Source organism: Kryptolebias marmoratus, linkage group LG4 (assembly GCF_001649575.2).
Source record: "Kryptolebias marmoratus isolate JLee-2015 linkage group LG4, ASM164957v2, whole genome shotgun sequence".
Taxonomy (NCBI): domain Eukaryota; kingdom Metazoa; phylum Chordata; class Actinopteri; order Cyprinodontiformes; family Rivulidae; genus Kryptolebias; species Kryptolebias marmoratus.
This window is the reverse complement of record NC_051433.1, coordinates 16,473,745-16,500,936: the sequence shown is the minus strand read 5'-3', so window position 1 is coordinate 16,500,936 and position 27,192 is coordinate 16,473,745. Positions and strand designations below refer to the sequence as shown.

General features: G+C 40.6%; 1 protein-coding gene across 4 annotated transcripts; it reads right to left on the bottom strand.

The window, feature by feature from the left end:
* Positions 1-1,074: 1,074 nt before the first annotated feature.
* On the bottom strand, positions 1,075-26,750 carry elmo2 (engulfment and cell motility 2). 4 transcript variants are annotated; one of them, XM_017415781.3, is made up of 22 exons: positions 26,627-26,750; positions 20,946-21,079; positions 20,581-20,621; positions 19,394-19,466; positions 19,270-19,320; positions 17,700-17,869; positions 17,477-17,576; positions 16,946-17,097; positions 16,315-16,393; positions 14,291-14,326; positions 13,859-13,909; positions 13,056-13,178; positions 12,506-12,625; positions 12,304-12,408; positions 12,104-12,212; positions 10,262-10,398; positions 8,894-9,057; positions 8,550-8,662; positions 8,352-8,459; positions 8,119-8,201; positions 7,937-8,014; positions 1,075-3,938 (listed from the first exon to the last, which is right to left on the bottom strand). In XM_017415781.3, exons 2-22 carry the CDS (start codon positions 21,021-21,023, stop codon positions 3,738-3,740), a joined length of 2,172 nt encoding a protein of 723 aa, XP_017271270.1. In that variant the 5' UTR covers positions 21,024-21,079; positions 26,627-26,750; the 3' UTR covers positions 1,075-3,737. The 4 variants fall into 4 exon arrangements, with proteins under 4 accessions (XP_017271270.1, XP_017271273.1, XP_017271274.1 ...); XM_017415784.3 differs by having other exon boundaries at positions 16,952-17,097; XM_017415785.3 differs by lacking the exon at positions 14,291-14,326.
* Positions 26,751-27,192: the final 442 nt, after the last annotated feature.

The window sequence follows — 27,192 nt, the reverse complement described above, 5'->3', positions numbered from 1 at the left end:
ATGACAAACTAAGCTTGGATGTGTTGAAATATAACCGACAGATCAGACGTTATCTTTGTCTTCTTTATCTGTTTTTAGATATTTCTTTCTTTCTTTCTGCACAAATAGGCACATTTGCTAAGGTCATCTGATGCCAACTAGATAAACACAGGACACAGTGTGTCCCCTGCTGGATGAGACATGAAACTGAGCTGCAGGATCTCCATCCGTCCCCTCAGTATTCAAAGTGAACTTCTTTGAACGCTAAAAAAATCATGTTTTAATGACTAAAAACAAATGTTTCCATAAATATATTGTTCAGGTTTTTAAAATGATTTGTTCTTTGTATGTAAATCCAACACTTTAGTAATTTAATGAATGAGAAAAACATATGTGATTAGTTTTTCCACACAAGCTTATTAATTTACTTTATATTTAAGCATTTATGTTGCCTTAAAGTAATATATATAACGGTTAAATCTTTTAGGACCAACTCAACCCCCTTGCTAGTTAGTCCTCAGCTAACATGATTGGTTCAATTAATTTTAAAGCTCTTGTTTAATAAATCAGTATATATTTTTGCAGGTTTAGTCTCATCAGTTGTGTCGCCTCAAATAGATTTAGTTTTATTCTCTTAATAAGTGACACAAAGAAAGAAAAGGTTGATAAACTCGACTAGGTTTTGTTTCATCAGAATGTCTAATTTATATGTGAATTTAAAAAATTCTTATAAAAAAACAAACTATTTGCCAAAGAAAATTAGCTTGACCCATCAACTTAAGATAAGATTAAATCACTTATAAAAACACACGCCAGATATAGTAAATTATAGCAACATAATTGCTTCATCTGTAAGGAAAGATGAAAACAAATTAAGTGGGAACTGATTATTTTATTTCCACATCTTTTATGTTGATCTAACATGTTGGTTTTTGAGTGCAGCTGAAGTATCCATGCTGTAAAATAATCTGATAACTGACATAAACCTAAATGAGTATTAATGTTAACAGTTTTTAAAATATCATTGGTTAAAAACTATCAATCCCTGACATTCAAAAGCAAAAGCTAAATTAAGAAGCACTGGCAAAGCGAGGATTTGTTAGGACGTATTTATTCACACAAACCATAATACATTTCTCCATTAAGGCAAGACAATACTGTATATACATACAATAAACTAGATTTATACCATATTCAAATATTTACATCATTTCTGTCCTTCTTTAGTAGCACTACTGAGTGTAAATAAACTGTTATGTCAAAGAGAAGCAGATGTGAAAACAGCAAATCACGCTGTTAGTCATCCAAGGCAACAGACCTCACTTACTGCATCATATTGTGGTTATTTGTTTTAACCAAACAGGACGTCTGAACCCAGCTAACTGCCTCAATAATTTACTGGAATAAATCTGGTGACCCTGAGAGCTCAGAGCGCCGTGCGGATGTGATGAAAGCATTATAAAATAAAATAAAAATGTTCCAACAGCTACGAAACACACAAGCTTGCAGCGTTTTGCACCAGGTTGTCTTGCTCAGCGCATGTTAACTTGGTAAATATATATATATAATTTCTTTTTTTTTCTCTCCAGTTGAACAAAAAGAAACTCTCAAAACAGAAAAAGCACATTTCACCCTGTTAAAGCTCCAACATCAGTGAAAAAACCCCAAACTAAAACACTTAAAAAAAAAGGTTATCTCATACATATTTCTTCTCACAAACAAATCTAACAGTAATGGCAATATTCAGTATTCGTTACAAGCTGACATCATAGTTAGGCGCTGGAGCTGGTTTCTTTCCAAATCAATACAACAAATCATTTCAGTGTAAAACGAGCATGCTGACTCAGTTCAAAACAGACCCTCGTCACGACTCACAGACATGTACAATCATTTACAAAAATATAAATCTATAGTGCATTAACAAGTAGAAGCAGGGCTTAGTACCGATTCACAAGCCGACGGGACAAACGGTGGAATAAAGAAGAATGAGGGTTAAGAAACAGTACTTTAATGTTTCTGTACCCAGAGCAAAGTGTGTTCTGAGTACAGACTTCACCGTCTTTGGCCTGTTTTTTTTTTTTACTGATTCAGGTTATTTCAGAGCAGCTCTGTGGTTCTTTATGCCTGTGAAGAGTGAGAACATGTTTCAATGAACCATCTACTAATAAGTTGCAAAAAAAGTTGCATTTTTTAATATTTTATAGCAGGTAAGTTTGTATAAACGAACCCAATACATGACATTGTTCACGAATGGGTTTTAAAATCAACATTCAAACAATAAAGGCTTTAGATCACAATATAATGTAGCTGATTTAAGCACGTTATTAGGTGCTTATTTAAGTCTCTGATGACCATTACGCATGTGGAGCAACAAATGTTTGACACAGTGTAACACTGGCATCAATGAAAAATGTATTCCTCTCGCACACATGCACAATAAATAGGCAATCATGTAATAAATATTTATAATACGCTACCAAACTAGTGTAAGACTGAGGATTTAATTACCAATAACACCAAAGTTATAGTGTTTCTTCCACAGTTAAGTAACGGTTTATAAAGTTCCTCTAACTGGCTCGTAAACAGAGGCGTTCGCTGCTACAACACCATCATACAGCGACGTCACGTTTCATGAACCTTTAGCGCTAAAAGGTCCCAAATTATGAGTGTTGGAGTGATAAGGCAATACAGTGACTAAGATGAAAGCATTCATGTTTAACATGTTAAGAGTTAAAGATTCGATCCTGGCACGAATGAGCAAAAAGCTCATAACATTGAGATTATTCAACGTAAACACACAGAAAACTGGAGGAACCTCACATTCAGACATACACACAAACACAAAAACCCACACTTAATGTAGGCAACACTATCATTTCTTTTTTTTTTTGTCTGATAGGGTACTTTTTTTATATAATAAGTTGTAGAACAGCTGAAGAATAGGCGTTTTTGTCTGGTGAAGCAAGTGAGCGGTACAGTATTTGGCAGTTAAACCAAATGAACCGTCCAGTTAAAGCTCAGTCTGCAAACTTGGTTGTGCGCTGCCATCTGCTCGCGGCCATCCGGTAACGCTTACCGAGAGCAGTCGGGATCTGAGCTGAGTTTTGGGCTGGGAAAAGAAGGGAGATTTAAAAACAGACCACGCACGACGGATTCGGGTCGATTTTTAGACCCTTTTCCTGACATTTAGAGCTCACAAAAACTCCAGTTCTCTGTCTGAAGAGTGTCCAATGGAAGAAAGAGAAAGAGATATTCCTCCACTCTACATGCTTTTACTACACAAGGTCGTCACTGAATTCTTGATGAAATGGTAATAATGTAAACAACATGTTGAACTGATTACATTGCCCCGTGCATCTGTACATTTGGGGTGGTAGGCAGTTTCTGAGCAAACACAGGGATTTAAACTGCAATGGTGGCTACTTCCTCCTCTGTTGCCATGGACACCACACACACGTTGCTTGACTGATAAGTTTCCCTTCATCTACGACATTAAAAGGTTTAGATTTTTTATTTCTGCTTTTGATTTAGAAGAAATGAAGACCGGAGACTGAACTAAATCTAGTGCTGTGGTGAACTTTGACCTCTGATTATTTTTCTGTGAAGCTATTGTGAGGGAAAAAAAAAAACAAAAAAAAACAACAACTAGCCTTTTTTGTTTAGTTATAAATATATGCAGCTAAGGTCATCAAAAGATGAGTAAAACCACCCTGAATCTACACATGCATGCATCAGGCGCACACAGAAACACGCACATCTCAGCTGTAGTTGTAGGTGAAGTTATAAGAGCTAGGCTCCTTTGGCACGGGAGGCGGAGCTTCGGGGATTGTGATGTTCTCGAGGTCGAGGAGGCGGAGCTTCATCTCCATGCTTATAAGAGTATCTAGGTCGCTGCGTGTCAGGTCACTGCCCATCTCTCTGCCCAGCAGCGCACACAGCCCGTCGGTCCAGATGCAATACTGCACACACACACACACACACACACACAGAGAGGAGCATTCAAAGGTGAGGGCCGCTCCACGTCGCAAACATTCGTCCCTGAGGCTCTGTACAAAGCTTGTTTCCAACAAAGGAACAAGCAAATAATGACTCCATTATCGACCAGTAAACACAGAGCACCAGGACAACAAAGGTCTGTTGTTGAAGCAGTAATATTTTTTTATATGAAGCAGTTAATATTTTAGAAGATTTACTGTCAGATAGTGCGTGCAGAGTTGCTTCTTTGTTTTTGTTGCTGCTGGTCTGTAGGACTTTATTTACACTCTCCACAGTGCTGTTGGACATGTGGACATGGACACAGCATTGATATAAACACAGACATTAAACCGCTTCATCCTTCATTCGTTTGGCACTGACTGCTGTAGCTTTTGACACCATGTCTCAAAATATCCCTCTTAACAGTTTTATTTCCCCTTATATCACAAAAAAAAATCACTCCCTTGGTTTGTGTACCCCTCTGAATGTGCTCATCTTTAACAACTTATAGATTTCCAATCACAACTCTCCGTAGTTATCAGTGGGGTTCCTCAGGGCTGAGTCCTCGTAACCCTCTTTTTGTAATTTATCTACTTCCAACAGGTTCTATTCCCTATTTAGTTTCACTGTTCCTCTAACAACACTTCAATGTATTTGTACAATAAACCCACTTCTATACTTCCTCTTGCTTTCATGTTTGACTGTTTAGGAGAAACCACAAACTGTTTTATTTCAGAATGTCTTTAAACTTAATGATAGAAACTGAATTTCTTCTTGTTGGCTCTCAGTATATCCTCTCTAAATGTCTTCATCTCTTAATCACCACTGACAGCAGTCAGCAGTCAGCCCCTTCCCTTAAGTTTAGACTTTAGATGTCATCCTTGATAGAATATTTTCATTTGAAAAGCATTAATGGTCTCACTCTTTCTGGTTACTTTCATCATTCGTCTTTGTTAGTCACTCCCAGCCAACAGCACAGCTGCTCTCATCTCCGCTCTTTTTAATTCTTGTATTGATTACTGTCGTTGTTTTCTCTCTGCTCAGCCACACAAATAAATTCACAAATTTTCAGTCGCTCCGAAACTCTGCTGCCCACGTTGCCACCAGAACCCCCATCTACAGATCACGTCCCTCCCATCCTAAAACAGCTCAGCATGGCTCCCTGTTCAGAACAGCTCTAAATTTAAGTTTCTCCTTCTCCACTTCAAAGCTCTTCTTAACCTCACTCCTCCGTACTTCTTTGTGATGCTCCAACCTTACACTCCACCCTGAACTCTCTGATCCTCTTCTTCCAAGCTCTCTATTCAATCTGCCATCCTCTCCACAATGGGCTTGAGAGCCTTCAGCCCAGTGCTGCCATCTCTCTGGAAATCTCCCAGTTCAATCGTAGTCTTTCTCCACATTTAAAGCCTCTCTCTCTCTCTCTCTCTCTTCTTTTTTAAATGAGGTCATCTCATAAAATTCTTCTTTCTCTGAATAAAATGTCTGGATATTTACATACAGTATGAACTTACACTTGAGCAGCCATGTACACTCACCGCATATCTGCTGATCTGTAAACTGAATTTTGTTGTTTTGTTGTGAAAACAATAAAGACAATTCAGTTTTACAGCCCTCGTTCATAACATGGGATGGAGTGCCGTCGAGGTGCCATTCATCACTTCTTTTTTTGCATGTCGTAAGTGCCCTTTAATTGTAAAGTGTCCTTTAATAAAATATCTTACTAATATAAAAGGCTTTGCTGTTCTTGAAGAAATGCATATTGGCCGCCACCATTGCTCCCAGAGTTTTCAACTAAGATAATCTATTGATGAGAAAAGACAGACTTGAATTGGATTTGCTCACATTTAGTAAATTAAGATATGCATGATCTCATGCCATTTTGTGAGACATCACAAACTGGGTTAGTGCTCATAGTATGTGTTGGGGATGACTCTCAACTATTAGCACATAAAAACTTCAATATCTGTAAATCTGACTGAGCTGTAGCCATTTTTGTGTTGGCTAAGACCTATTAGTAGTAATTGGCATCTTAAATTAGGGTGACTAAAAGGTAATCAGTTGTAGATGTACACCCAATGATTACATTCTGAAGGTTTTATTGATCAGTAGATGATGAGATATTTTGCTAACAGACAACAAGATCGATGCCAAAGGTGTGAGCAAAGATCTCGAACAATGTGCAGACCTGTATGTGTTGTACAGTAGTTGATGCTCAGCTACTGCCACGCTAAATTTTAGCTACGTATTTGTAAAATTAACAGATTTATAGCTATTTTTGTGTTTGCTAAGGTCACTTAGCTGTTGACCCCAAAAGGTAATCAGTTGTAGATGTACAACAACTAAATATTCATTAAAATTAGGCCTGAACTTCCATACTTTTTGCTAACACACACACAGAGAGACAGGTAAAAACATTATCAACCTTTAACTATTATTCTCAAACGATGTGAGCCTGATGCAGTCGTTTCTACAGCACATAATGCGTTGTGCGTCCCGTCTTCTCGGCGCAGAATCTCCTCCCTCACATTTGCTGCTCCTCCACTACAGAATCCTCCCGCTGTGAAGTGCATGTGTGAATAACAACAGCTGAGGAAATCTGGACCAAATTCTCCGCGCTTTCTGCAGAACATGTTTTGGTGCTCATGTGTGAAATTAGTTTCAGCAATTCTGCCTCTGACTGAGTGTGAAAGATGGTCACATTTTCTCCTTTCTGATCAAGTGTTGAAAAACGAACTGAGAGGAGTTTTTGGGTTTTTTTGGGTTTTTTTTGCTGAAATTCACCATGTCACAATAAAACTTACTTCTAAGCACGTGGTAACCTCATCACCACTTAATTTTCTTTAACAACAGGGGTGCAACAGTACGCTTAAGTCATGGTTTGGTGTGTACCTCGGTATGAAGAGCATGATTCGGTAAAACAAGAAAATGAAAGAAGTGCCAAATGCTTTTTTTTCTCTTTTTTGTCTTTATACACATTATAAACCTCCTAGAAGCAGAGACCAAAAAAAAAAACAAAACCCTTGTTGGTGGGAAGGATCTAAGGTATCAGGTCCTGTATAGTAATGTAGGATTAGTCAGCTGATAAACACAGTATAAAATAAAAAATACTTTTTTTATAGATCTAATCTGATCTGTTAGGATTTAACCCACAGGCCATGAAAGGTATCCAATATATATATATATATCTCCAAAATATATCATCCAAAATAAAAAACAAACGTGGAGCTGAATAACATCTCCCAATTAGAAAATAACAAAACAAATAAACAAACAAAATGAATAAAATGTGAAACACTAAAACTCAAGCTAGAGTAAGAAAACAAGGCTTGATATTAGAAATACTGAACAAATATACTAATGGCTTTTCAAAGTGTGGCTTATGTGATACAACTGCCTGCCATACACGTACATCTCGTCTCCCTGAGCTGCAGCTGTCTGATCACGGCTCTTCTTCAGCTGATTTGAATCAAACATGCAGGTGTTCGCTTGTACATGTCATTCTGAACCAGCCATGCTTTGTTGGGTGTGGAGGTGTCTGATCACCTGTGACTGACATATTTGTCCTTATTTCCCTGTATCCATCCAAACCGTCTGTACTGAACCATCACGGTGTGACTACATGTACCCCTACGCACCTATTATAACGATGGTTTGGTTAAAACATGTTGAATTTTGACTTTAAATGGCTTTTTTCTACGGTCATGGTAACACAACAGACCTAGGTAGAGAAGGATGTAGAAGGATTATAAGAAATTCCTGCAAAAATGTTTAAGTTTATATGAAAAGGACAACAATCAGGGTGAAAAACATGAACACCTCTATCCAAGGCTATCATGGGGAGGAAGTAAAGTCTATTTGCTGTCCTCAGTAATAATAATAATGATAATAAATGATAAATCTCCCCTCTAATCCCAGCAGGGACTTTTCCCTGGCTGTGAAATAACAAGGTTGAACACTTATTGTGTACAAATGAGTTTACCTCGTACTTGTTGGGCGCGACAAAATTGAGCGTTTCATCTGGATCATAGAGGACAGAGAAGGCCAACTCCAGCACCTCCTGAGGGAAGCAAACAAGTGCAACAATACTGCAGCCACACTGACAGCGGATAAAGAAAAAAGACAGACTGCATGTGGAAATAAATTCAATGAAAATGTTACTACCTTGTTTTGTTTGAGAGCACTTTTCTCTTTCATATGAGGGCAGTCCTTCCCTGTCAACACAGACTTTATATCTGAGACTGGGACTGAAGGGGAAATAGGAAACAAATAATTAGAGAGATTTGGGCTGTCTGCCTCCTGACAGCGAACGCAGTCATTGTGTGCGTTATAAAAAACAAAAATGTTAGCAAAGAAATGGGGCCACTTGGAGAAATTAAGGTATGAGTGTGTCTTACTTTTATCGCTCAGTAGCTCAAAAGGCACTTCACCCTGAGGTGACTCATCCAAGTCTCCGTAGTGCAGCACTTTGTGATTAAGAGAGAGTCTGCAGAACCAAAACTTTTCTACAAAATAAAAAAAAAATAATAATAGATGATCATCAGCAACAACGACAACAGTTTTCCTGCAGAATCAAAAAGAAACGTGGCACGTACCTTGCCTCCGACGGTTCCCCAGTTTACGAAAACAGCTTCCTTCACACAGACGGTTGAGTCGTTGTTGCTTTATGAGCTCCAAGATTTCAGGCTGAATTCTCTCCCGCAGCTCACTGCGGCACAACACAGCATAAGAAACGAGAAAGAAGCGCCCTGGCCAGCAAGCAGGCAAACAGTGTTCTATTACATAACATGCAAATACACCAGAACAGAGCAGAGAGTGGATTTAAGGTGAATTATGCGGCAACAACGCCTGTTGCTAGCATCTGGAAGTGCTCAGTGAAAGTGACCGAACTGAATGATAAAAACTAAACTGTTAGAGCGAAGATAATAGTTCGACTGACATGATAGGCGGGGACTGGAAGTCGTCCTGGCTCATTCTTTCCGACTGCCGCAGACGCAGGATCTCTGAATAGCTGAGGCCTCGCAGCTTGTTCTTCAGCTGGTCTATGGATGACGGCTTCATGGCCAGAGCCCTGGTGATCTGCTCCCGGACCACCTGCATCACCTGGGGAGGCACGCACACACACACACACACATATGAACAATAAGAGAGGGAAGGTGGGTAAAGATATGTGGAATTTTATAATAAAAAGACATGATGAACAGCTTAATTACTGCTGTCATTTGTACCGTTTTCAGTTTTCCTCAAATCTTTTCTAATGAAGCAAAACTGTCAGAGTTAGATTCACAAAAGCCTATTTTACCCCAAATGACAGAGTCAATCTGCAGACCGACACCTTTTCCTTTAGTTACAGGCATCAATTATGAAAACACAAGAAAAGCTTTCACATATTCTTTTTTTTTTTTATTATTAGTATTATTTCTGCTTAAGTAGAAACCATCAAGTATTATTTAATGAACCGAAACCTTTTTTTTTTTCCTTTCTGCTTCACTGAGCTGTTTAATAGGCAGAACACATCGGGATTAATCCATGTCTGCCTGAAACCTGCTGGCTCTTACACTCTCACCGGACCAACATCGTCTGCACAGGCGGTGGTTTCACGGCTTCACCTTCTGCAAAAACCTCATCTAGTCAACATATCTGAACCAGAAGCGTACTGTGCCATATTCGGTTTCATATTAGAACTGAAAGAAACTGCAAAAAAAGCAGCTAAACGTGTTTCAATACAAGGGATAATACAAGAGCTGATATCTGAGCTCAGCGTAGTCATTTTGCTTAACTGTCAGATGTTTTTATTTACCTGTGAGAACGCAGGTGGAGAAACACAAACAAACAGAAATATATGTTATAACGATTTTGGTATTCTCTTTTCACCTTTCGTGTTCTTAGCGCTCAGGTTTAATAGCTGCATTTAGCTAATTATCTACTGACACTAACATCGTGGATTTACTTTGGAAACAAAAACAGCGAAGCGTCCCCGTGGGCACACTTTGGTTTTCAGCCAAATAGAAAAAGCGAGCTCTATAATTAGGAGGATGTAATTTGAATGACTTGCAACAAAAAAAAAAGATAAAACAGTCGAAGGTGCTCAATTCAACCGTCTGAAACTAGCAGACGCAAAACAAACAAAACCATAACAGTTCTGTTTGTGAAAGCGTTTTTTTTTGTTGTTGTTGTTGTTATTAATGATGAAGGTAATAGTGTACACTTTGGTGTATGGCGTCGTCCCTTCACGGTTTGTTAAAGTGAAAAGCCAACAGGTGCATCTGAAACTAAGGAGGCCTGTGAAGAGGCGTTAATCTCAGACCTTGTTGAAGTCCTCTGCCGTCGCTCTCATCTCCTTCCAGGTTTTGTTCAGCAGCTGAATGCAGACGCAGAAGAACTCCTCCCATGCTCGGTCATGGGTGAAGAACATGGGGTGGTAATCGTTGCAGCCTTCGTTTGCTGAAGAAAAGGAAACGTTTTTCGTTGTGAAGACGCAGACGTACATTTAGAACTAGAACCGAGAAATGCTCGGGCGCGCTGGTGGAGCACCAGAGTTTGCTGATATTTAACTTGTTGACTGGCGTCTGCAAATCTTCAAACAGGAAAAGGGAAACTGATATTAATCTGACAGGTTGCGGCGCATCAACTTTGCTCTGAAACAGACTTTTTTTTTTTAAACATCAAATGGGGGGCCAGGTTACTGAGCTGGGACTGGTCTGAAAAGATAAACGCACAGTTAATTTACTCGAAACGTTACATAAAAAGATTTTTTTAATGCGTTTGTATGAATGTATGTGCTGATTAAATGCAATGCCTCCAAAAAAAAAAACGGTTCACTGCTTTTCATAATAAAAGCCTGGCATTCCTTGAAGGAATGCATATCACCCGCCAGAGTTTTCAACTAAAACCGAGAAGCGACAGCGTTACAGCCGCTCTGGTAAATGACGACGTGCATGACCTCGTGAGATGTGTTAGCGTACAAAAAAACGTGTTGAGGATGACTACGACCACATCACAACCTGTAAATCTTACAGCCATTTTTGTGTTTCCCTAATCTCAATGAGCTGTGTTGATTCCAGATGGTAATCAGTTGTAGATGTACCTCCAGTGGTTACTTTCTAAGAGTTTTGTTAAAATCCATTCAGTGGTTCATGAGATATTTTGCTAACAGACAGACTCAGCTGACTCCAGTAGTTAGCACTCGGAGTACGTTTTGGGAATTCCTCTTGGCTACTGAGGCACCACATTTTAATTCAGCACCTTGAAAATTGGCTGAGGTATAGCCTTTATTGGGTTTGCTTAAAGCGCTCAGCTGTGACGGCCATTTTCAAAGAGGTTGTCTAAAAGTTAACTGATTGTAGATGTTCATCCAGTGACTGCTTTTATTAAAAATTCATCCATCGTCATGAAACATTTTGCTACAGCTGCACACAAATGAACACACACAGGCCTGAGGAAAAAGCACCTTCAGCAGTTTGTGATAATGACTAAACCCATCAGTTTTACCTTGAAACAAATTATTGGTTTTATACAAAGAATTTCCCAATCAGTGAATTCATATTTGAAAGTAAAGTGCCGTATTTTCTGGACTATAAGGCGCACTTAAAAGCCTTCAATGTTCTCAAAAAACGACAGTGCGCCTTCTAATCCGGAGAGCCTTATATATGGAAGAAGTTGTGATGTTTTAGTACGACTTTGGTTAAACTACAAAGCTGCACCGCTCGCAACATTAAGGCTCGGTTATAGTCACGCAGGGCTCCGTGCACAGCGCTCTGGAGGCGTTTATACTTGACGCTTATGTCAGTGCAGCATCCTTCTGTGAGTTTTGAACCGTTTGATTATCTTTGTGATCTCTCATAGAGGGATCGTATAAAGGCTGATACAGGCGAACCAGCTCCGCTAGAGCAGCAAAATTGTCCATTTTGAATGGAACGCGGCGAGCCGGTCCGCGTGAAGTTACAAGAATTGGGAGGCGACGATGCGCCTTATAGTCCGGTGCGTTTTATATATGACAGAAACTTGAAAATGGATCATTTACTGACAGTGTGTCTTATAATCCAGTGCGCCCTATAGTGCGGAAAATACGGTAACTTTAAAAAAGAAAACCTAAAGAAAATAATAATAATATTAATAGAACAACAGCTCCATATACAAATATACTCACGCAGTTCTCCAACCTGGAGTATCTCACACAGCATCCGAGTCAGCTGGATGGCACAGCGGCCGAAGGGACACTCGTGTTTATCCTCCCGGCTGCTGTTTTCCAGGACGATCTGTCATGATTGAGGAGACGTGTTAGACGGGTCTGACTTAAAAAAGAAAACAAATAAAAAGAAGAAAGTGGTGTGTGTAATTTACACTAACCCTGATGTATGTGTCCTGATGAACTCTGGCCAGATACAGCATGTTATCCAGAGCCAGCATCCCAGGAGGAGTCTGGGTAAAATCCATGGCTGGGTTCACATGGTTCTGCGATTGAAGCCAAGAGAAAGAAAAACAAAAAAAAACATTCAACTTTTTTCTATTTGAATCTAATTAAGGTATTAAAGAGAAACCTGTTGCTCACAGTGAATCCCAGCATCTTGTAGTCCTTGGTGTACATGGCTTTCCTCTTCTCTGTACCAGTGGGATCACTTTCTCCATCAAAGGCAATCCGGCGCAGCTCGAAAATGATGTCTCTCTGAGCCTGTAAATGAAAACCATTTTAAAACAGCTTATCAGCATAAAAGAGGCAAACATTTAACACGAAAGCACCAAAATAATAAAGAAAGATAGACCAATCAGAGAGGAGCAGATGGCTTTCAACTGCAAAAAAACAAATAAACAAACAAAAAAAAAGAAAATCTTAATTTTCTGGTCTGCTTGTTACGCTCGAAGCAGATCCATCAGAAAGTCATCTCCCCTGGTAAGGGGGTTATCTCTATTAAACGTTCACAGCGTGCAGACTATTACCATTCAATTAACTGTGTTGTTCATTTAAACGTACCACAGAGGATTGCTTACATGTTGTTTTATTTTCCCCTTTATTTGCCTAACTGCTTTCCATGGCACTGAAATGGATTATAAAAGAGTTACGTGGCATTCTGGATGGATAACGGGTCGATTTAAATGTTTACCTGGTCGTTAGGGTCCATTTTGGTCATCATTCTTTCCTCCAAAAGGTTAAAGGTCAGCACCTGCAGCACGTACAGCTGATGGGCCATTTCTGCTTTGATTGGTCGGTTTCCCCTGATGACATGCTGGAACAGAGAGAGCCACCGTGTTCAGAGCAAAGCTGGTGCGCTTTGTGCATAGTTGGCATCTCTTATTATGTGACACAAAACGACACCTTCTAGTAAAATTAAACACAAGCACATTAAGCTGCAACAATCTGCACACTCCACGGTAACAGTTTAACACAAATATCTGCTGCAGCTGAAGGAAAATGAGTCTGAGCGCTGAAAACTGGTGCAACGTGAGACTGTTTTTGGCCAACCGGGCCTCGTGGAAAGTGCTCAGAACCACAGGGTTTTGTTCTGGGGAGGGTAAGGTGCCGCGGGATGCTGGAAGTGCTGCATTTTCTCCACCAGCATTTGCATTTTGCAGCCAGCACAGGCAGGCGTTTCTTGACAAGTGCCAGAAGGAATCATTTTCAGAGCAGATTTTGGACTTGGTGCCATATCACATTTACCGGTTTCAAGTCACAGCTCTCCGAGGGAGGAAAAGCTCTCCGTTTTCCAAATTGCTCACCAACTTTTAGTTCCAGGGATGAAACCGAGGTCTAACGGTCTCGTATTCTCACAAGTGATATAACTTGCTCCGAACAAAAATATTTTAAGAGCATACTGTATTTCTCCAAGCTGATCTGAACGCTCAGCAGCCGCAGAGTGTTTATTCGGATGCGCAGCTGCAACACTTTCTTCCCTGTACTGATACTTACATTCAGGATGATGGACCGCAGGTGTTTCTGAGCCAAAGTGCTCGCCATTTCCTGCAGACGCAAACAAGTCAAAAAAAAAAAAAAAAGCAAATCAAATAAGGTGATTTATAGCACATCAAAGCAGCACTGCAGTAACTTCACTGAAGTCTACAAACATAAAATGGAATTTTTTATACCCTGAAGCTACGTTTTCAACACTGATTTTGAACCATTTGGTCTTCAAACCCTCTTCAAAAACACATTTAACTTGATTCTGTCAGCAGAGTCTGCCTGGTGCTGCAACAAGCTGTGATTCTGTCTTAATTTGAATGGATTATGCAACGCTTGGCTGTGACACAAAAAGAGCTACAGAGTGCAGAAAAAGAAGAAGAGGAGGAAGAAGAAGAAGAAGGGCTGTGGGGCGGCATGAGCTGCTCAGAGATGCGTACTCACAGTGAGGTGCTGCTCCAGTGGGTTAGTATACTCCTCCTACGAGTTGATGGCAGGGAGGAGGGACATGTGTGCGACAGTAATGGAAACAAAAAAAAGTGCAAACACATGGACCATGAGATACAGGCATACATCACCAGAACAGCATGCGAGGGAAGATGAATCACAGCAAATAGGAACATCAAACAGTCATAATATATACCTCACGCACTCTGCGTTTATCACGGCTATGCATATATTCAGTTCAGGACTTCACAGTAATCAAATGTAATCCCCCTCTCATCATCGGACTTCCTGCTGTTTTGCGTTGCATAAACAACTCACCCAGCTAGGGCCAAAGGAAAACTACAGCAGAACTGTAGTGTAGAAATCCCTAAATCAATCTTTTTAAGAGAAACTCCAAACTAATTTAGTAAATGAGATGTTTTGGTTTGTAATTACAGTAATTCAACAATGGAGTTAGATCCAGTTTGTATGGTGGATCTGCTCTCAGTAAAACTGAATCAGGTCGCCCTCTAGTGGCCAACAAAAGCATCTAAATATGAAGACCAAAAACAGACATCCTTCTCTTTTCTCCATCCTGTTACATCAAACTCAAGGTCAATACTCTGCATTTCTGACTTGTTTTAACTAAGTTAAAAGCAACTTTCTGCTGATTCAATTTCATTTTCAGTATTTACTGACAGTTTGAACAGTTATAGAAACAACAGTTTACTCTATCAGTGGTTTAAGATGTAATATATTAGTTTAACCCCCCGCATTCATCAGTAAATTAGAGCTTATACAGAAAGGCAAAGACAGAAACAGGACAGACACGGACAGTTAAACAGTACAGAGTGAAATGGGTTTAAAGTTAAGTGACAATAAGTGCAGACAAATTAAACACTATGGCAGTCATAAGAGAAAAAAGCTCTCCCTCCTTCAGGAATTGCAAACTTGTGCTACAAAGATATTTGTTTCTTTTTAATCTGACTGAAGTCGCTGAAAAACTAACATGTGCATATTTTTATATTGGAAACATTTACACAAACAGTTACAGCTGTAACTGCTAACATCACAAAGCTGTGCTGAAAAAGCTGCAGTACGGCAACTTTTCCAGAGGAGGACTGTGTGCAAAATCAGCACAAACGTTTCTCAGGATAAATATTAACATGTAGCACCTCTAATGTATGTACCTTTAGCAGGATGACGTAGCTTTTAGCTTTTCACAGTCTAGCCCTTACATCATAATACAAAGGATATCATTCATTGGGTCATTGTTGGGACAATTAATGGCTGGTATTAAAGCAACAGTCTAACATTAATACTGCAACCACATAACATACTTCACAATAATTATCCTCCTAAATGCCTGGCACATGGCAAAAATCAATAAACAAGACATAAATAATCCAACAAGTCACGGCCTTACTTTAAATGGCTGATGGGAGTTTAAAACTGCCAGTTTTCTAACTACTTAGCAGCCAGCTTCAACATAAACAGGAACAGTAAGTGTACATTCAGTTTCTGCAGTTTTTTACTGTATTTTGTCCTCTATAACGGTGCTAATGCTAGCAATGGTGTTATAATCTTTGTATTTGAAAAAATAAGTAGTTCTTTGCTTCTGCTTGAGTAAAATAACTGTTCCTTCAGCCACCACAAGAGAGGTCACAGCCTCCCAACTTTCTGCACAAAATATTTAGCAAAAGTGCAAACCTCAAAGAAAAGTAAGTCCTTTTTTTTGTTTTTAGTAAACTATGTCATTATTGTTTCTACTATAAGACAGAATCCACAACATGAGAGCTTGCAGACAGACCTTAACCTGAATGATGTCACTGCTGTAAACATTAGCAGCTGAAGTGAACCAAAGTCTGCAGCTAACTCCTGGCAAGATGGCAGAACTAAGAGTCGACTTAAGCAGTAGTAGTGGACTGAATCGTAATGGCTTTCGTCAGAGTGTAATGTAAGGATAAAGTATTAGTATTCCAGTTAGAGCTATCTAATATAGTATTCAGGAATCGTCTGTGCTGAGAGAGCAGTTCACTGACCTGCCGCCTGTCCTCTGGTGCCTTCAGGAAAAGCGCATTGATGAGAGCGATGGCGTACGTCTGGATTTCCTGATTTGACCTGAGGAAATATCCAGCAGTGCAACAACCAGTTAGAAGCATCATGCTCCTCGAACGCACCAAAGCCTTAAACTACAGACTGACAGCTGCTCTAAATGCACCACGAGACAATTTATCCTCGTGTTCTCATCATCAATGCAAATTCAGAGACAGTAGGAAGATTTTTGGAAGCTTCTTCCCATCTCCTTTACACCGACAGGCTGTTTATGCTACAGGGTGACAAGGATTTGTTTTAAAAAGACCAAAACCAGGTGTAAATCTGTCCTGATTTAATATTTATCACAAAAGTCCAAGTCATTTCCTACGAATTAGTAAAAACACAAGGGCAGGTAACACTTTTTCAGCATTAATGTTATTCAACGTTTATCCACAGTACCGTTTAAATACAGCTAATAGTTTAACAGGAGCCCTCAGTACAGAATAACTACTTACATTTATAGCTCACACATCCTAATAACAAAAAATAAGTCCATGAACCAAACGTATCATGGGCTGGCAAAGAAGCCTTCATATGGAGAGTTCAGGGAGTCCCTGTGCGTGTGTGTGTGCTCACACTTGCAGGTGCCCGATGAGCTGTCCCACGGTGATCTCCTGGGCGACCCGGTGGTAGAGGCTGTGGCTGTTCAGCACCATGCTCTCCAGGATGGCCAGGGAGCGCTGCAGGATGGACACGTCCACCATGGGCTGGTTCACGTAGCCCGCGATCTGAGCGGAGGTGGACATGAAACCAAAAACACGGCCGCGACGTGAACATCGGGCATAAAAACGCAGACTTCGAGAAAGAAAAGACACGTCGCGGGTTGTAAATGTTCTTTCGCGAGTGACTGTCAAGGCTGCAGAGAAGTTCAGGGAGGGGAAACAAAACCCAACTATTTCAATAAACACTGAAGGAGCGCCGGATGATGCAGGAAGTCGCTACGCAACGTCGCCCACACGTTTCCAGACGAAAGGAAGGGCAAACGGTGAACCGAGAAGTGTGTGGATGAAAAGAAAGAAAGAAAGGAAAAACCTTGAAGTTCGGGAACAAAAGCTATTTGCGCAAAGAAGTTTGTATGAATCGCCAGTTGTTTTGGAGGCGAGGTACCTGTTTGATGAAGGAGAGGGAGATAAGATCCCAGGACACAATGCCATGATCCATCAGCTCCAGGAAAGCGGTGAGAGTGAAGGCCAACATTTCCCCGAAGCTCAGGGAGGAAAGACAGACTTACTGCAGCGTTTCCCACCAAATTGTTGAACTTAAATATATATATATATAAAACAGAATTTCTTACAACAGCGGAGCTTTAAACAACATAATGAATGCTTACTGGGTGCCACTCTCCACGAGGCGAGCCAGAGTGCCGATGCCCTCCATGTTTAGGAACTCTGCAGCAAATGTCGGGTCTGCGGACAGCTTGGCGAGCTCCTTCAGAGCCTCGAGGCGCGCGTCGATGCCATGAGACTGGATCCTCTCCAGGAGCTGACGGGCAGCACGAGCCTGTAGACCAAAAACACAAACACACATCTCCATCTTCCTCCTGAACTTAATGCCTCCTCTTCGCAGAGCAGAATGACTTCAGGAAAGTGATAACTGGAGAGAACAGAGCCCAAACGAAGCTCCTGGGGAGAATTTCATTTCTGCTTTTTGTGTCTCTCGGTTTAATCTCCTCTACGGCTCATAATTTCTGTTAACCTGAAGCTGTGCGACAGGTGTTGTTTGCAAACAAAAACAAAAGTAACATCCCTCGTCCCCCCCCCCAAATCTCAGTGAAAATGTGGATTTGTAACTTATTTTAAACGCACAAGGCTGACACAAACTTCTTGTTGTAGCCTGTGGCAGCAGAGAGAGGTGATCAGCTGAGATTGCTCCCATCTGCAAAAAAATTAAAAAGCTACTGTTTTACAGCTATAAAACAGTAGCTTCGGATTGTTTTACATTTATGTTCTGAAGCGCTAATAAAACCAAGCAGAAGCCCCGAGGGATATGTGTCATTAATAGATTTTAAGTATGAAAAAAAAAAAATCAATTTATTGGAGGCCTGTGTGCCAGCTTTAGTTCAATAAAAATCTGTCGTAGTTTGTAGGAAGTTCATCTGAGGTTGACGTTTCAGAACTCAAATAATGTTTTTTTATTTTGGGTGAAACAGTGATGGATGCTCCAAAACATCCCTTTGGCTCAGATTAGAGTCCCTTTTGTCTTTAAGACAAACCTGGGAATATTTGAAACTTCATCTGAGAACCTTGTGTTTCTTTGGCGTCATTGGACTTGATTTTATTATCCCAGAATTCTAAAGAACGTCTAAATAAACGGATGAGGGAAAAGACAGCCAGTCCATCTTGAGCCAGAGTTTTAAACTAAGACTAGCTTATTTTGAGAGAGTTAAACCCATTTTGGTTAAATCTTTTAAACAGCGTTATGCACAATCTTATGCAATATCTCAAAATCTCACCCAATCTTTCTGCGCTCAGAGTACATGTGGTGAATGACTCTCAGTTACCACCACGCCAAATTTTAGCTTAATATCTGCAGATCTGACTGAGTTATAACCATCTTTGTGCTTGGTAAGGTCAATTAGCTGTAGCAGCCATCTTGAATCAGGTTGGCTCCAAACGTTAATCAGTTGTAGAGGTACATCCAGTGACTAATCTCTGGAAGTTTCATTACAACTCAGCCAGTGGTTCACAAGATGTTTTGCTAACAGACAGACACGGGCAAAAACAGTGTCCTCCGCCCACACCGCTCGGAGGTCAGCTATAATAATTTAGACTAGTGACTCCAGCAAGGAAAAGAAAACAGACTGTAGTGAGGTAAGCAAACCCTTTGTGGTAACAAAAAGCCAAACAACCTGCTGTACTGACAGAGACACAACTCCGAACATTAAAACACGTCAGACTTACGGGGGAAATTGCTAATCGAAGGATGGTTCCATTTTTAATGTCACCTCGGCTCTGGAAAAGAAGAAAGAAGTTCGTTTTCATCGAGTCTTCGATACAAAGGGAGGAATAAGACGACAACTCCAACCTGCTCGGTGATGTAAAGCTGAGGGCCGTCGGCGTAACGCAGCGCAAACTGCTCCGAGCCCGACAGAGACCAGCTGAGGACAGAGACAAAAATCCTGCAAATTAGCACCGCTTCAGAGTGACAGGCAGGAGCGGAACGTGGGCCTGTGACAACAAAGCAAAACTCCAGCGCGCAGGAACAAAAGGTTGCTCGAGTCGGACCGCTCCCCTCCGGCAGAGAAGCCATTTACGCGAGCGATGCGCCGTGCAGAGGTGAAGGCCTCAAAAACTTTTACAGAGAGGCAGAGGGTAGACGGATGGGTCAGAAAAAACAAAACTGCAGAAATATGAAGCCCAAAAAACAAACTAACCAACAAATTACAGATGAAAACAATGAGCGAGAAGTAATATGTGAGAAATAATAGTCAATGTGTGAACACATTAAAGTGACAGTCTACACTTTCTGAAGTGGGGTTCTGTGGAAAGGTTATAAACAATTAATATCTCACCTGTTGAAGATAATGGTTATATGAAGGCGATGTTATAAACTTTTACATCGACGTCAGTTTTGACAGTTATCCCACCAGAAATGATGATGATATTTTGGAAGTAAAGATATTTAATGTCCCTAACCTTTAACTCCACTTCAAAAGGTTGGCCTTATTGCTTTAACGGGTATTATTACCAACACAACAAGCACCTACTTTACCAAAGCACAAATATATAAAAGGAGCAGAAGGGTCTTTGAGTACAAAACTCCAACTTCATCAAACACTGAACAAAACCCTCAGTTTACCATGAATCTGAACTCAAATTAAGATGTCCAAAGAAAATACGCTTTAACGAGTGGATTTAATGAAAATGACTCTCTTATTGTGGTCTTTTTGTTTACAGTAAACATGCAGGACTCAACAATGTTGCATGTACATTAGAGTTTGCAAAAAAAATCTACTACAATATGGTTTTTGTACATAGTTAATTGCGCTAATCTGTGAGCAAACCAGCAAATTATCCCAAATTATGATAACATCTACGCTGAGTGGATTTAAGTTCATCTTGGTGCTAAAATAAATATAACATCTTACTTCCTTTGAATAAAGTTCCTGATCCTGCCACAATTGTTTGTCTGTATTCAAACCACACTCACGCTCAGAGACTATTTCAACCATCTGGAGAATTTCAAAATAAAAGGCAGCTTGTGATACTCACCCGTCACACACTTCCCGAATTATAGAAGACAAAGGTCTCTTCTGCCAAAACAAAACGCACAGAAAAACGCAGAGTTAAACACAGAGAGGCTGAGATTAAATATGAATCTTTGCCACTCGTGTTGAAGTTTTTATTTTAGTAGGAAAATGATTGCAGCTGGTGACGTTTGGCCAATTTATCCTCCTTTAAGTATCACATTAGCGTAGTTAATTACAGCTGCTTTTCACTCCACAACACTCGTACCTTTTAAATGAAAAACAAGCTAAAGGTGCGCTCCGTTTCTCTCCTTTAACACTCAGCTTTTGTCGTTTGAGCGTTCGAGTCACAACCTGGAAATGCGCTGAATATTTTAGTCAGAAACCCACCTGGTCCATCTCTATGAGCTGAGCGTTGGCGCCGGGCCACTCGATGGCAACCTTTACAATGTCAGCTGGGGGAGGCATGGCTGCTCGATCATTCGCACCCTACAGGAACAAAGAAAAGAAACTCTCTGCTGGTGCTGATCAGCAGAGAGTTTTGGGAAGACGTTAGCAACATCTTGTGGTTTGAAAACAGCCGCAGTATAACAAGGTGAAGTGACTCCGAGGACTGGTAGGTTTTGTGGAAGTGACTGAGGTCTGGGTGATAAGTCAAACGGGTGGTAATTAAACATGGCCTCCTCAGACCTGTTTGGAAATGTTTCCATCTTCCTGAAGTCGTACAGTATCAACTCAAGTTCTGCGTTTAACGCCATGAACTTTAGAAATCCCTAAACCGCATCAGTCAGTCTTAGTTTTTACAAAGAAAGGGGACTGTGATAATAATCTCAGGGGTAGAACATTAACACAAACTTAGTTTTATAATGAATAAAAAACAGAAGCTGAAGGACTTAGGAGCGCTGCTGGGTTCGTGTATGAATGTTACTTTGGTCAGATTGTCTTAACTGCAAACAAGACTTCTTGCTTTAAGTTAAAAAAGTGGTATGTATTTGTAAAGAAACAGAAAGTAAAAATCAAAAGAAACTATGGAGTTTGTGGAACAAAACATATTAAAAATGCCAGGAAAAATGCCTTTTTAGTAGTACATATTCATTATTTACTTAAAGCAAGAAGTCTTATTTGCAATTACAGGAAAAAAAATATTTATAAAATATACCAAAGGTTAAATACTCAAGTTAAAGGTTACCTGCAATAAAATACGTCAAAATATTAAACACTGACTGCATTATGGAACCTTTCAGGTGGCCTATTATCAGTGTACAATAAGTTCACTAATATTAGTTTAATTTGCAATAAATAACAATCTAAAAGAGGTGAAAAACAGAGATTCACGTCTTCATATCTAACATAACATCTGGTACTCACACAGACAGGCGACTTGTCAGTGTTTAGCTTTTTGGAAATGTCCAAAAAGCTGACGTTATAAACGCGCTTCTTGCTAAAATAATTTTACTTTAATTTAATTTAATGTTTATCCACACGCAGCGTCTTCACACAGTTTGTACTTTTGTCTGCTGTTTCTGGCCTCACATTTAACACCAACTCTCGCTTCTTCAGCTTCACAATTTGAAGGCTAAACATCACAGTTCTGTACGATTTTTATTTATTTATTTTAGTTCAAAAGAAGAGGAAAAGGCACAGCAGGGACCAGTTTTTGGTATCAGTAAGAGACTTCTCTTCTTTCTGACACGAAGAGAGCAGAAAAACAAGGCTGAGCGGTTTGGCTGACGATTTGAAGGGTTTTGAAGAAAAAGGGAAAAAAAAAAAGACGCTGCCGTTCTCCTAATGGCTGTTTGGATTCAGGTTGTTGTCAGCATAAAAAAACCAAAAAAACACTTTGTACAGCTTACCACTTCTCATCTGGGGAGAATATTTACTGTTTTATGCTGAATTTGAGGAAACCCTGGCTGAAAAAAGGCGAAAATAACAGTGTTTCTCTGAGAAACCATCAGTGCTGCAGGATTTTAACGAAAAGACATGCTTTCAGAAATCTGAACGTTTGTCCTATAAATAGTTCACCTGCCACTTTATGCCAGCAGTAGCTCTAGTTTCTGACGGCTAGTCTGTGATTTGCTGTGAAACGCAGCAAATTTTGTCCTCGGACATACATTTCTCCTTTCGAGAACACAGCGACTGTTGTCGGCGCATCGTGACATGTTCCTTGTGTTGGAACATTTCAAAGAGTTGGGATGAAACTTCAAGCTGTCGTAGTGCGAGTAACAAACACACCTGAGCACTTTGATCGTTGAATCTTCGAGCCACGGAAACCGTCCCGGCAGATGGCAACTGAGTGAAAAATGTCCCTCTGATTCAAACTCCCAACACGAACCTGCGCTGCCTCCCCATCTTCAAACAGGCTGGCCGTCACATGACAAGAACAGGGTGATCTCGGAGCCTGCCGTGCAGAAAGGGTTCTGGTCCTACGGTTTTCAGAACTCACATCTGGCCCTAAAACTTTCTGCAACGCTGAGGCGTTTGTGTCGGAACTGGTTTCCTTTGGGAGTGAGCCGTGTACAAATATTAAGGTTTACAGCTAATAGTTTCCTCCTCTATAGACAAAAATGACATCATGTGTAAACAAGGGAGAGGTGGGACACATTAGGGGTGGTCGGCACAATCTACGTTTAGATGCATCACTGAAATGTCCTGTGATAAACACAATTAGCTTTTCTATTGTATTTCAATGTTAAGTTAGCATCTGTGCTAATTCTTGGCCCTGTTTGTGGACATATGTCAGTGTGCACTCTTTATTAGGCAAACAACTATACAAATCAGTGCTTATATATGTAAAATAAGCCAGTTATTAATTTTCTAAATAATCAAAATCCATTTATAATTGTTTTATAATCACAACACAGCCCTCTGAACCCAAACTGAACTGAATCGGGGGGGGGGGGGGTCTAAACATTCCCACTCCTGGTACATATATTATATATATATATGTGTGTGTGTATATTACATTCTCCTTTTGATTTTATTTATTATAGTATTAGAGTATTACAGTATTAAATGCTTTACTTAAATACTAATAAAGACTGTTTAGAGGGATGGTTATACCATTTTACAATGGCATCCTGTGGAACGTTATGAACGACAAACAGTATCTTACCTGTCGTAGGTAGCTTTTTGAACAGCCTCAGTTTGGAGAAAGATGAGTTTTACAGGACTGATGAGCTAAAGGCTAGTCCAATCACCCAAATTTCATAACGGCAGCTATTTTACAAACTTTTACACTGCTGTCAATTTTGCCTCACACAGTTATTTACATGGAGTTCAAAGAGCCATCTACGACAGGTGAGATATTAATTGTTGGTAACTTTTCCACACTTCAAAATGGCTGAAGTAATCCTATAAGATATATTTATTTTAAATCAACTCTTTGAGAAACTTTCTGATTTGTCCTTTCTAACAACAAAGCAACTTATGTTATCACAACCAGGTATAAAAGGGATCCACGACGTTTAAGGGTTAAATTAAATCACTATTTTCTACACTAATCAAAACTATAAGCACACTTTAGTTAATTTCACAATATATTTCATTTACACAAAAAATATGTTGCTATAATCACATTTAATTTGTACCTATTTTGGCAGATGAATTAAACTCCCAGCAGGAGGCGAAACAAGTCTAAAAATAAGCTATAAAACCTGTGCAGCCATGTCGGTCAGACCCCTGGACCTGCAGAAGCCCCCTGCCATGACGGAGCAGATGTTGCCTGTCAGACACTGCGCCGTAACAAGACAACAGCCATGAGACCTCCTGTCGTCATGTCCACCCCCCCCTCAAACCGACGCAGCAAATCTGATTAGGCGTGTGTGGGAATTACTACGAGCAGCTCAAAGCTCTGTGCCGCTGATAAAGTGGCAGAAAACGAAGCCCTCGGCTTTACACTGAAGTCAGGGCGGCACGGATAACGATGCTGACAACATTCTTGATGTTGGGAATATGAAAGAAAGTGCTTGGCAGCAATACGTCAATCCAAGCCTCATTCTGCGACGTGGTATTTATACACTTATAGACACTTGTATTCAGATTAAGACAACCTGTTCAGACTGTACTCTGCCTCTCACCTGTAAACACTCTCCTCAACTAAATATAACTGATATATATATATTATAACTATATAGAGGGTTTCTGACTATAACTAATAAGTAAATATGACATAGCTAGAGCAATGTTTCCGAAGATTTGTACATTATGTGCATATTAAATGTGTTATATATATATATATTTTTTTTTTTTTTAAACAAGAGGATGCTCCAGTTTCAGCTGATTAAAAATGTAAAAATAAAGAAAAAAACTGACTTTATTGTACATTATGATACACATCCACTGTCATACAGTGACCTTGTTGATGACGTTGAGTACAATATACCTGTCCAATACTATAAATGTTGGGTACTGCTGTATTTTCTACTAGTTTGCGACCTGTCCAGGGTGTCCCCCGCATCTCGCAGTGTTGGCACCTGCTCCCCATGACCGGAAAAAAGAAGTGGGTAAAGAAAATGGATGGATGGATGGAAGGGAAGTTAGGTGGGTGGGTGGATGTTACAGAAATTGTATTCACATATTGCAGAAAGTTGGACAAGAGAACCTCTACAAACAGCTTTTCCTGCCATGGTTCTAACTGTAAACATTCACCTCCATGTTGTTTTTGGTGAAAGCTTTATAAGGCCACTGCAATTGAACCAAATGGCCACATGTGGCCCCGGTGCCACTGTTTGCAGGCCCCTGCTCCTAAATGAAAGGTGGCGGGCGACATGCATTCCCTCGAGGACAGCTAGGTTTTTAATTGTCTTTATTGTTTTAATTTTCATCTTAAATCATCTTAGGGCGCCAGTGAGCTAAACCAGAACTTTAAACGAACATTTTTCACCAGGACTTGGAGTCAGGAGTGTCTGTTGGGACTTCGTGGACAAAAGCGCACGTTCGTCCTCTGCTTCGTGTCAAAATGTCTTCTGCTGCGTTTCCATGGCGCCGGCAGCCGCCATGCCGGTGACAGTGACGGGCCGGAGTGACGGGAGCCGCTTTCCGCTCCCTGACGTCAGACCGGACTCGGCCCCGCGCGCACGAGAGGGGGGCTTCAACTTGGGCCGGTTTCACGTTCGGGATTTTGGCTGCACGCGCTGTCGCCGTCTCCTAGCAACAACTGTTGAGGATTTCCTGGCTGAAAAGAAATCCTCCAACAGTGTGGCCTCAACTCAAAAAGACTTGTTTTGTCCCCCTCCACCACCACCACCACCACCACCAGCAGCAGCAGCTGCTTTTCATCACGACCCGGATGTTTCTGACGCCATTTTAACACTTTTTTTTATTAATGTGGTGAAGGGGGCGGGAGGCTCCCCTCCTCATTAATGGGTATTAAAAAAAGATCCACCTAAAAACTGTGGAGCGCCTAACTTTCATCGCGGCTCGGATAACAAGTTAAACATTACGCAGCGCCTCCTCTGGTCACACGACGCTCATTAGTGGAGGGAACGGACTCGATGCGAGCCAGCTTTTAAATCGGTTTAACCTGAACCAGTTTACATTAGGACTCGACGACAGCTAGCATCCGATCTCGTTGGAACGGCCGTTAGCAGCGTTTACCTGTTAGCATCAAACAGCTTCTTTCTAATGAAGCCTCGCTAGGGGCTAAGTTGTGATTATTATTATTTAAATTACAGGTAAAAAGACTGGACTGACTCGATGTTATAAAAAAGGATTAATGATGCTGCTAAGGCTGCTTGTTATTACGGCGAAATCAATCATAACTCCGTCCAGTGTCGAGTATTTACACTGTCCCCCGGCGCGGGCGCTATGACACACTGGTTTTCCTCGCGTTAAAGTGCTAATTAAAGACAAACTCTTTCTCTGATACAATTAGCAGCAGCGCTATTCCTCAAAAAGGGGGCTCTCTCGTTCCCCTGTCATCCATTTCAGCCTGTCTGCTCCTCCATTGCGGGCAGGATGCAGCCCGCTTCTCTGGGAGGCAGAGGATGCTTTCTGCCCTCACCTTGTGCGGGTTTTCACCGCAGCCCGCCCGCACGCCGAGGCTAATGTCATTGTGGTTAGGCGCTACTCACCCCGTGTCCGAGCCATCTACCGCCGTCTCATTATCCCCTCCTCTCTGCTCTAGAGTCGGGGACTTTGTGGGAAAAAGGAGGCACGACTCCACGCCTTGGAGGCGGGACGGCGGCGGGAAATGTCACCGTCTGCAAATGAGGCAGAGCCTCCTCCTGATCAGCCTGTGTGTGGGCTCAGAGTGTCATATATCTGTGGTCCTGAGACAATAAAACATTCAAATACATCACTAAGTTTAAAGAACAGTCCCCCAGAGTCATTTACAGCAAGTACCATGGACTAGGGTTAATTCATGAGTCTGACAGCTCATCGGACAACATGGCTAGAAAGACAGAAACTGACATTTTTCTGCCAAAATTGACAATGCTGCTTGCTGAATAAATTCACTGAAGCTGAACTGTTAAAGTTAAAACAAGCAGAACAGAAGCTAAAATGAGTATAACAGCAACTTAAAGCTAAAAGGCAAAACCATAGCCGTTTGTTAAGATTAGCATAACAGCTGCTAAAACCTAAAATTAGCACAACAGCTAAAAGCTAAGATTACATAAAGATTTTTTTTCTATTTATG